This window comes from Halichoerus grypus, chromosome 5 (assembly GCF_964656455.1).
Source record: "Halichoerus grypus chromosome 5, mHalGry1.hap1.1, whole genome shotgun sequence".
In the NCBI taxonomy this organism is placed as follows: Eukaryota; Metazoa; Chordata; class Mammalia; order Carnivora; family Phocidae; genus Halichoerus; species Halichoerus grypus.
In genome coordinates, this window is record NC_135716.1 from 64,008,236 (window position 1) to 64,020,487 (window position 12,252).

A 12,252-nucleotide genomic window follows, 5' to 3' on the forward strand; every position below is an offset into this window, starting at 1 on the left:
CCTATCTTCACCATTTAAGCCAGATACTGTATTTCAAAAGCAGTGCAGATAATCTATGGATGTTGGGTTAGAAGTATGTATACATGAAAAAATGTTATATATACTGGCTGTATCATGTCAATTATTAAAAATATCTTCCAGGAGAGGGCACCTGGGTGGCTCAGTTGGTTAAGTGACTGCCTTCGGCTCAGGTCATGATCCTGGAGTCTCAGGATCGAGTCCCACATCAGGCTCCCTCCTCAGTGGGAAGTCTGCCTCTCCCTCTGACCTTACCCCCTCTCATGCGCTCTCTCTCACTCGCTCTCTCAAACAAATAAATAAAATCTTTAAAAAATATATATATATCTTCCAGGATATAAAGCATTAAAATCAAAGTAATAATGCTCAACCTAAGGGAAAATACTTAACTTCTCTAAGAAAGAGAAAAATAGGGGCACCTGAGTGGCTCAGTCATTAAGCATCTGCCTTCGGCTCAGGTCATGATCTCAGGGTCCCGGGATCAGCCCCGCATCGGGTGCCTGGTCCGCGGGAGGCCTGCTTCTCCCTCTCCCACTTCCCCCTGCTTGTATTCCCTCTCTCGCTGTGTCTCTCTCTGTCAAATAAATAAAATCTTTAAATAAATAATTAATTTATGAGAAAGATGATATTTAACTGAGGTACATAGACCTATAAATTAATGAAAGCATTTCTCAACAATAATGGTTAGTTATTAAATACAATAAGGAGTTAAAGTCGAATAATTTCTTTTAATTAAAAAAATCACTAATATGCCTAGAAATGGTGTAGAAAGAAAATATCATTTGCTTCCACAGATCATTTTCAGCTAACTCCCATATTTCATTAAACCTGAGTTATTCTAATAAATTCCTTACTAAGGATATCATGTCATCAGCTTATATAGACTAAACCATGTACATGCCATGTAAAATAAAGAACTTCACTAGCCTTTGTCCTGTTTCCTGGGAGGTAATTTCTAAATCCTTGGAATATTCCGAGTGATAGAAGGCTCTTTGTTATTCATGGTAGGTCCCTAGGACCCATACACAATAGTTTATACTAATATACTAACTTATGGTGAGCTCCTATATAGTTTATGTTTAAGAGATAACATAGATGGGAGCTGGTCACACCAGAAAGACCACACCAGAAAGATGGGACTAAAGGGTTAGACCTTTGAGCCATTTGACATCAGCCAGACCTCAAGGGAAAGTTGGGAGTCTGGAGACTGAGTGACATGACCAGTGAAATCTCAATAAAAGCTCTGGACAGAAATAAGTCAAACAGAGAAAGACATGTATCATATGACCTCACTGATATGAGGAATTCTTAATCTCAGGAAACAAACTGAGGGTTGCTGGAGTGGGGGGTGGGGTGGGAGGGATGGGGTGACAGGGTGATGGACACTGGGGAGGGTATGTGCTCTGGTAAGCACTATGAATTGTGCAAGACTGTTGAATCTCAGATCTGTACCTCTGAAACAAATAATGCAATATATGTTAAGAAAGAAAAAAAGAAGAAGAAGAATGTAGGAGGAGGGGAAGAATGAAGGGGGGAAATCGGAGGGGGAGAAGAACCATGAGAGACGATGGACTCTGAAAAACAAACTGAGGGTTCTAGAGGGGAGGGGGGTGGGAGGATGGGTTAGCCTGGTGATGGGTATTGAGGAGGGCACGTTCTGCATGGAGCACTGGGTGTTATGCACAAACAATGAATCATGGAACACTATATCTAAAACTAATGATGTAATGTATGGGGATTAACATAACAATAAAAAATTAAAATAAATAAATAAATAAAAGCTCTGGACACTGAAACTCAGGGGAGCATACTGGCTGGCAATAGTACTGATGTTCCAGGAGAGGAGGGTGACATATCCCTGAGGCTGACAGAAGCTTCACATGTGGACCACTCCCAGACCACACCCTATCCATCCCCCCTGTTGGTTAGTTCTAATTTGTAGCTTGTGCTACAACAGAACTGTAATCATGAAGTATAGCACTTTCCTGAGTTCTGTAAGTCATTCTAGTGATTACTAAACTCCAAAGAGTAGTGGAAACCCCCATATTTGTAGCCATAATAGAGGATGGCTTGTGGACTCCAAAACTAGCTGCTGATGTCCAAAGTAAGAGAAGCCTTGTGGAGGACTATGCCCTTAATCTGTGAAGTTTGGTTCAACCCTGGGTAGTTGGTGTCAGAAATCATTGTAATGCTCCTCAAATACTTCTGTGAGAGGTATAGAATGAGAATGGAAGAATAACATGGATAAGCATTACCCATAAATATTACCACTAACACATGAATTTACAAAAATCATAAAAATGCAGTGGGATTCATGATAGCTGCATCATGAGCTATCAATAGATTTTCACTGGCTAAATGAATATTGTCAGTTTTATATTATTGATAACTATTATGCTTAATTACTTATTCAAAGTATGATATCAAAGACCTGAATTCAAAATATAATTTCCAAACTGGACCTTTTTTAGACCAGTTTGCTTCATAAGTCCTGTAAGAAACCACATGAGAAAAATCTCCGAAAGAAAGAAAAGAAAGAAAGAAAGAAAGAAAGAGAAAGAAATAAAGAAAGAAAGAAAGAAAAAGAAAAAGAAAATTCTCTAATGCCAAATTATTTTACATTTTTCCCATTGTGACAAACTACATATTTGGCCTAATTTCTTTCTAGTTTTATTGAGAAATAATTGACATAAATCACTGTGTGACTTTAAGGCACACAGCTTGATTGTTTGATTTATACATACTGTGGAATAATTACCACAATAGGTTCTGCTAACATCCATCTTCTTGTATAGATACAATAATTAGGCAAGAAAAAAAGAAAAACATTTTCCTTCTCATGAAAACTCTTAGAACTTACTCTCAACAAATTTCTTATACATCACACAGCAATGTTAGCTGTAATCATCATGTTATACATTATTTCCCTAATATGTATGTATATATGTATTTATTTATTTTTAAGCCCTGTACTTATTACAACTGGAAATTTAGACCTTTTGACCACCTTCCTCTAATTCCCCTGCCCCCACCCTTCACCTCTGTTAACCACAAGTCTGATCTCTTTTTCTGAGTTTGGTTTTATTTTCTGTTTAAATTCCACATGTGAGATCATGCAGTATCTGTCTTTCTCTGACTTACTTCACTGGGCATAATGCCTTCAACTCACCAATAGTGTGCAAGCAAGGGTTCCATGACAGCATTTGTTATCTCTGTCTTTTTGATGATGGCCATTCTAACAGGCATGAGGTGATCTCTTTGTAGTTTTAATTTGCACTTCCCTAATGACTAGTGATGTTGAGCATCTTTTCATATACATCTGGTCTAATTTTAAGGCCACAATTATTCAAGCAAGTCAGTAACTGAATGCTGATAAGTTTTTATAAAATCAAATTATGTATTATTCTTTAGTAAGATTCAATGCACGTCAAAAATAATTATTGTTTCAGTTGACAATAAAACAACCATTCTATGAAAATTAAATTCTACATACCCAACAGAATAGTTTATTTTTGCAATGGGGACCTTCATTTATTCAGAACATCTTCCTTAAAAACTAAAGTGACAGGCACTGTGCTAGGCAGCAAATACACAATGGCAGGCAAGCTGGCATACCACTGCAGTACAAGAGACAGTTGAGTAAGTTCAAAACTACACTTTACAGAGAGAATCAATGCAACAGAAGCACAAGAGGACAAAACATAAATAGCCAACACAATCTGGGAAAATCAATAAAAGGATAAAATTATCATACGGTAAACAAGAATACATTGAAGGAGTTGAGCAAGACTAACGTGATCCTATTTGTTTTTCTGAAAGGATAATGAAGGGCAGTGCAGAGACTTAGTGGGGGCGGGGGGGGGGGGCTAGACCATAAAACAAAAAGAACACTAGAAAAAAAATCAGAGACAGCACAGGCCTGCATAAAATAATGTTTGTGGGATTAGAGAAAAATAAACTTATTTTTAAATTTAAGCAGTAGAATCAACTGAACTTATGTAATTACTTGCTGTGGGAGGCAAAGAAGGGAGTCAAAGATGACTAGGCAAACCCCTCACTGGACTACCAGAAAGTTTGAGAAGAGTAAAGGTAATCTTGCATATGTTAATTCTGAGCCCATGACATCCAAGTATCGACGTCCAACAGGACATTAGCTATATGGGTCCAAAGTTCAATAAAAAAAATTTTTAAATTTTAAAAAATCAGGATTGGAATACAGATTTAGAGGTCATGAACACACTGATGGTATATAAAGCCTCTGAGTGGACAAGGTCAGTCAGGGAATATACGAAATGAAAAGGCCTAAGACACTGCCCGAAGGAACACCAATTAAGGAATAAGCAGAGGTCACTGTCTTTAAACTAGACTTTAAACTCTCCATCATTTGTGCATGTAATAAAGAATAATTCTTAAATTCTTAGTAGAATTTAATAGAATAGAAACAGAGAGCTTAAATAACCTGTGCCAGGTCACAAAGGCATGACATGTACAATCCAGAGCAAGCTGTAACCCAGAATTTCAAAGTGATTCTGTCTAACCTTACTGAATCAGAGAATCTACTATTAAACTTCTAAAAAAATTATCTCTTACAATAATCAAAATTTCAATTCATAAAAATTTAGGGCTAGAAGATAACCCAACTTTTTTTATGTTACAGATAAGGAAATTGGGGTCCTTAGAGATAAAGGAGCTTTTCCAAAATATAATACTAAAAATTTAAAAAGAGCCTGGGGGTGCCCAGGTGGTTCAGTCGCCTGGGCATCTGATTCTTGATTTCGGCTCAGGTTATGACCTCAGGGTCCTGGGATCAAGCTCCACATCAAGCTCCACTCTCAGTGGGGAGTCTGCTTGAGATTCTCTCCCTCTGCTGTTCCCCCTGCTCCTGTTCTCATGCTCACATGCTCTCTCACTCTCTCTCAAATAAATAAATAAATCTTTAAAATAAATAAAAAGAGCCTGAATAGTCAAAGCAATCTTGAGAAAGAAGAACAAAGCTCAAGGTATCACAATTCCAGATTCCAAGATATACTACAAAGCTGTAGTCATCAAAGCAGTATGGTACTGGCACAAAAACAGACACATAGATCAACGCAACAGAGTAGCTCACCCAGAACTAAACCCACACTTATGTGTTCAATTAACCTATGACAAAGGAGGCAAGAATATACAATGGGGAAAAGATCATCTCTTTAATAAATGGTGCTGGGAAAACTAGATAGCTACACGCAAAAGAATGACACTGGATGACTTTCTTACACCATACACAGAAACAAACTCAAAATGGATGAAGACCTAGGGGCACCTGGGTGGCTCAGTCGTTAGGCGTCTGCCTTTGGCTCAGGTCATGATCCCAGGGTCCTGAGATCGAGCCCCGCATCAGGCTCCCTGCTCTGCAGGAAGGCTGCTTCTCCCTCTCCCACTCCCCCTGCTTGTGTTCCCTCTCTCGCTGTCTCTCTCTGTCAAATAAATTAAAAAATTTAAAAATCTACAAAGACCTAAATGTGAGACCTGAAACCATAAACTCCTAAAAGGAAACAGGCAATAATCTCTTTGACATCGGTCCTAGTGTCATTTTTCTATATATGTCTCCTAAAGCAAGAAAACAAAAGCAAAAACAAAATACTGGGACTACACTAAAATAAAAAGTTTTTGTACAATGAAGGAAACCATCAACAAAACAACAAGACAACCCACTGAGCGGGAGAAGATATTTACAAACAATTCATCCAGTAAGGGGTTTAATATCAAAAATATATAAAGAACTTACGCAACACCAAAAAAAAAAAAAAAACCCACCACATAACACAGTTAAAAAATGGGTGGAAGAGGGGCGCCTGGGTGGCTCAGTCATTAAGCGTCTGCCTTCGGCTCAGGTCATGATCCCAGGGTCCTGGGATCGAGCCCCGCATCGGGCTCCCTGCTCCGCAGGAAGCCTGCTTCTCCCTCTCCCACTCCCCCACTTGTGTTCCTGCTCTCACTAACTCTCTCTCTTTGTCAAATAAATAAATAAAGTCTTTAAAAGAAAAAAAAAAAAAGGGGTGGAAGACAGGAAGAGACATTTTTCCAAAGAAGACATAAAGATGACTAACAGACACATAAAAAGATGTTCATCACCATTAATCAGCAGGGAAATGCAAATCAAAACCATATTTATATCTGTCAGAATGGCTACAATCAAAAACATAAGGAACAACAAGTGAAGAAAAAGCATGTGGAGAAAATCATGTGGAGAAAAAGGAACCCTTGTGCACTGTTGGTGGGAATGTAAATTGGTTTAGCCACCACAGAAAACAGCATGGAGTTGGCTCAAAAAATTAAAAATAAATATAACATATGACCCAGTAATTTCACCACTGGTTATTTAACCAAACAAAAACATTATTTTGAAAAGATATATCACCCCTAAGTTCACTGCAACATTATTTACAATAACAAGATATGGAAGCAACCCAGTGTCCATCAATAGCAAACATATAAAGAAGATATGGTTACATATATGGAATGGAATATTACTCAGCCATAATAAAGAGTAAGATCCTGCCACTTGCAACAACATGGATGGATCTAAAGGGTATTCTGGTAAGTGAAATAAGTCAGAGAAAGACAAATACCATACAGATTTCCCTTACATGTGAATCTAAAAAACAAAACAAACAGAAAAGAAACCAGACTCAAATACAGCAAACTGAACTGGTGGTTGCCAGAGGCGAAGTGAATGAGGCGGATGGGTGAAATAGATAAAAATCCAAACTTCCAGTTAAAAATAAGTCACAAAGATGAAAAATATAGTATACTGAATAGAGTCAGTAATACTGCAATATTGTTGTATGATGACCACACTTATCATGGTAAGCAATGACTAATGTATAGAATTGTTGAATCAATATGTTGTACACCTGAAATTAATATAACACTGTATGTTATTTATACTTCATAAAAAAATTTCATAACCATAATCAAAAACTCAGTATAGCTGCAATATTAACTTCTGTACAATTCTAATATAGTAATAATTAAAACATTCACTAAATAGCATTTTGTATCCTCTAAGCATCTCTGATTTTTAAATAAACATCCACATTTTTATTCAATTACCACATTTTCCCTCTCACACACAAATCCATTCAAATTTTTCAATTAATTTTTACTTATGTTGTATATACTTACTGCCATGATTTCCATAAATTATAAGGGAATATCATTTAAAATGGGTAGATTCTTCTCAGTATGCATTATATTTCCTTTGCAGACAGTATAGTCATATGTAAGATTCCAGATATCAAAGAGTTACTGCGATTCCAAAGAAACCTTTTTTTCTGACAACACAGAACTCTTTCACAACGGCCTGCTAAGAATACTTTAAAATCAATTTAGCATACCTAATGACATACCTAAAGAACTCCTGGTCTGTTGACTGTTTGGTGGTATGTTTTCCTTAGCCATGGAGATTAATATTTTACTGTTTTCAGAAAGCTTCTCTGATGCCTTTCCCTGAAAGAAACATTATATTTACAAAAGTAAGGGCGGGGGGGGGGAATCTACAAAATACACACTCTATCCCAATAATTAAATTGGGATTTACAACAAAATTACACAATACGTCATAGAAGACATTTAAGTGTTAGGTTTGAGGAATTAACCGAAAGTATTTAACAGTGTAATAAATGTAATAAATTCTAATTAAATATTAGAATTCATATATCAACAAATATTCACTGAGTTCCTACTACATAGTATCCCAGGCACTGGAAACACAAATGAAAAAAACATATGAGAATCTCTGCCATCATGGAGTTCAAACTACTGAGGGGACAAACGATAAACATACTATGTAATTAGACTGTGTAATACATAGACAGTAATTGGTAATGTCTATTGGGAAAAAAATGGAACATGGTAAGAAGGGCCATAAATGATGCAGGAGGGACTGAAAGACCTCACTGAGCAGTGATACTTGAATTAGGACTTAAAGATCATGATATATGTATAACTTAATATTAGAAATAATAAAATTATATTTAAAACTATGTAATAACCCTTTTTAAACACCGTAAGCTACTTGTAAGCGGAGAGTGGTTAAAACCACAGACTTTGGGGCTGGACACATGATGGTTCCAATCATGAAGCCACCACTGTTTGTACCTGGATGAATTACTTAACCCCTTTGAGCTTTACTTTCTTGATCTGTAAAACAAAAATATTCCACGTACTTAACAGGGACATTATGATTAAATAAGATAATACATGTAAAGTCCTTGACACAACTCCTTGACCAGAGCAGCTATTATGGAACGAAGGCAATACAGTACATTGGTTAAGAGAGCAAGCATTACAGTCAGGATATCAGGAATCAAAGCCTACTTCTATTAATTCTGTGACCTTAGTCTCATTACTTAACTTCCCCATACCTCAGTTTACTCATTTAGAAAATGAGCATAACAACAGTATTTATCTCACAGATTCACATGAATCATAAATGTAACCTCTTAAGACTAAGCCTCATCCATGAAAGGAAAAAACCTGCAACAAAGAATACTCTATCCAGCAAGGCTATCATTTAGAATTGAAGGAAAGAAAGAGATTTCCAAACAAAAATTAAAGAAATTCATCACCACTAAACCAGCCTTACAAGAAATGTTAAAGGGGATTCTTTGAGTGGAAAGGAAAGACCACAGCAGGAATAAGAAAAGTAGGAAAGGAAAAACTTTCACAGCTACATATTAACATAGTAAAATAGAATCATCCCTTATAAAACCAGTATAGAGGTTAGAGCACAAAAGAAGCAAAATCAAATATATCTATAGGGGCGCCTAGGTGGCTCAACTGGTTAAGTGTTATGCTCAGGTTATGATCCCAGGGCTCCTTACTCGGCGGGGAGCCTGCTTCACCCCTCTCCCTCTGCCACTCCCCCTGCTTGTGCTCTCTCCCACTCTCTCTAAAATAAATAAATAAGATCTTTTAAAACTATATATCTATAAAAATCAGTAATGGGATTCACAAAAATAAAAGGATGTAAAATATGACACCATATACCTAAAACGTGGAGTAGAAGGGAGTAAAAATTTAGTGCTTTACAATGAGTTCAAACTGAAACAACCATTAACCTAACAGACTGCTATATGCATAAGATGTTATATACAAACCTAATGGTAACCACAAATCAAAAACCAGTAATAGATATAAAGAAAAGAGAAAGGAATACAAGAATATCACTAGAGAAAGCCCATCAAACCACAAGAGAGCAAGACAAGAAAGGAACAAAGAACTATAAAAACAACCATAAAACAATTAACAAAATGGCAGTAAGTACATACCTATCAATAAATACTTTCAGTGTAAATGGACTAAATGCTCCAAAAAAGGATATAGGGTGACTAAGTGGATAAAAAAGCAAGACACACAAAAAAGGGCTGTATCATGAATGGCACATGTAGGGCAGCTGCATTGCTCTTCCTGTGGAAATGACATCAAGAGATTTCAGAATCATCAATTTTTTGGTACCTGAGCAGCCGGTGATCGTTGGTCCTGGTGCCCCATTAAAGGAAAAAAAGGGGGGGGCAAGATATAAGATATATGCTGCCTACAAGGGACTCATTTCAGACCTAAAGATCTATGAAGATTGAAAGTGAAGGGACAGGGGAAGAGCAAGACGGTGAAGGAGTAGGAGACCTCAATTTCGTCTGGTCCCAGGAATTCAGCTAGTTATCAAACCATTTAGAACACCTACAAACTCAACAGGAGATCGAAGAAAAAAGAACAGCAGCAATTCTCTGAACAGAAAAGCGACCACTTTCTGGAAGGTAGGACGTGCGGAGAAGTGAATCAGAGGCGATATTCAGGAAGATAGATGGCGGGGGAGGGGGCCTCCATCAGTTGCTACCAGCAAGTGATAGAGCAGCGGAGCACAAAATTGGAAATTTCAGAAGTCTGCTCCACTGAGGGACGTTGCTCCACTGGCTAAGCGGTGGGGAAGCGGGGGGACCCTCGCTGGGACAGTGTGGTCTCAGGACCCTCGGGGCCACAGAAAGACGGGCGTGCCTGAGTGTGACAGAGCTCCCAGGTATCGGAGCAGGGAAGCCAGCTGCAGAGACAGAGCCGAGGAGTGGGTTCTCAGCTCGGGTTTGCCATAAACCGTGATCCGTGGCATAGTCGGGCCACTGTTCAAGCAGGGACCCAACAAGTAGCAGATCCTCCCCCGGGAGGAGCGACGCAGGAACCCAATGCAGGATCTCCTGGGTTTGGGACTCCAAACGGGGTCATGTGCCAGAGATAGAAATGCTCGGTCACAGGCCAGGTGAGCACGGAGTCCAGCCAGAGTCCAGGGAGACAGGAGTGATTGCTTTTCTCTGAGGGCTCACTGAGGAGTGGGGCCCCGAGTTCTCGGCTCCTCCGGGGTGGACACTGGGAGGCCGCCATTTTCACTCTCATCCTACAAAGCTGTACGGAAAGCTTGCAGGGAACAAAAGCTCCTGAGAGCAAACCCAAGCAGATTACCTAGCCCACCCCCGGCAAGAGTGGGGAATTTCCGCCTCAGGCAGAGGCATTTGAGAATCACTGCAACAGGTCCCTCCCCCAGAAGATCAGCAAGAACATCCAGCCAAGACCAAGTTTACCAATCAATGAAAAGACAAAACCCCAACCCTAGAGGAATACAGCACATAGGATTCATGGCTTTTTTCCCCATGATGCTTCAGTCTTTCGAAGTTAATTTTTTAAATTTTCTTTATTGTTTTTTTTGGTTTTTTTTAGTTGAATTTTTCTTCCCTTTTTCAACCAACATCTTATCAATTCCTTTCTTAAAATTTTTAATTTTCACTTTTACATTCATATTTTATCCCTTCATTGTATTTAACCTTATTTTTTGTATATATGTAAGTTTTTATTTAACATTTTGGGCTACAGTTTATTCTAACAAACAAAAATGTACCCTAAATCTAGTGTATGACATTGTCCTAGTCTCCTGTCTGATCACATTCTTTTTTTTTTTAATTTTTTCGTTTTTTTCAACCAACTTATCATCACTTCCTTTTCTAAATCTTTTTTTTTTTTTTAAGATTTTATTTATTTATTTAACAGAGAAACAGAGAGAGAGAGAACAAGTAGGCAGAGAGGCAGGCAGAGGGAGAGGGAGAAGCAGGCTCCCCGCCAAGCAGGGAGCCCGATGCGGGGCTCGATTCCAGGACCCTGGGATCATGACCTGAGCCAAAGGCAGCCGCTTAACCGACTGAGCCACCCAGGCGCCCTCTAAATCTTTTTTAATTTTCATCTTTACAGTCATATTCCATCCCTTCATTGTATTTACCCTTATCTATATATATAAGTTTTTCTTTCTTTAAAATTTTGGGAAGCAATTTCTTCTAACGGGCCAAAATCCACCCAAAACCTAGTGTGTGGCTCTGTTCTATTCACCAGCCTGATCATATTCTTCCCCCACTTTATGTTCCCCCCAGTTTCGGGTCTCCTCAGATTTGTTTAGTGTATATTTTTCTGGGGTCACTGTTACCCTGTTAGCATTTTGTTCTCTCATTTAGCTATTCTCCTCTGGACAAAATGACAAGACGGAAAAACTCACCTCAAAAAAAAAGAACAAGAGGCAGTACCAACTGCCAGGGAACTGATCAATATGGACATTAGTAAGATGTCAGAAATAGAGTTCAGAATGACGACTATAAAGATACTAGCTGGGCTTGAAAAAAAGCAGAAAATACTAGAGAATCACTTTCTGGAGAAATAAAAGAACTAAAATCTAACCAAGTCGAAATCAAAAATGGAGGTTCTAACTGCTAGGATAAATGACGCAGAAGAGATTATTAGTGATATAGAAGACCAAATGATGGAGAATAAAGAACTGAGAAAAAGAGATAAACAACTACTGGATCACGAGGGCAGAATTCGAGAGGTAAGTGATACCATAAAGGGAAACAACATTAGAATACTTGGGATCCCAGAAGAAGAAGAAAGAGAGAGAAGGGCAGAAGGTATATTGGAGCAAATTATAGCAGAGAACTTCCCTAATTTGGGGAAGGAAACAGGCATCAAAATCCAGGAGGCACAGAGAACCCCCCTCAAAATCAATAAAAATAGGTCAACACCCCAACATCTAATAGTAAAACTCACAAGTCTCAGAGGCAAAGAGAAAATCCTGAAAGCAGCTCAGGACAAGAAGTCTGTAACCTACAACAGCAGAAACATTAGATTGGCAGCAGACCTAGCCACAGAGACCTGGCAGGCCAG

The 12,252-nt window shown here is 38.4% G+C and overlaps 1 protein-coding gene and 1 non-coding gene across 2 annotated transcripts in view; one reads left to right on the plus strand and one right to left on the minus strand.

The window, feature by feature from the left end:
• Positions 1 to 12,252, minus strand: part of CSPP1 (centrosome and spindle pole associated protein 1) — a 252,250-nt gene that overhangs the window by 140,044 nt on the left and 99,954 nt on the right. The window contains exon 6 of the mRNA XM_078072319.1: positions 7,410 to 7,509. Within this exon, the coding sequence (XP_077928445.1) occupies positions 7,410 to 7,509 (100 nt within the window). The remainder of the gene's footprint in view (positions 1 to 7,409; positions 7,510 to 12,252) is intronic.
• On the plus strand, positions 9,420 to 9,554 carry LOC118542343 (U11 spliceosomal RNA). The gene has a single exon (XR_004920541.1). It is a non-coding gene; the product is annotated as a U11 spliceosomal RNA (small nuclear RNA).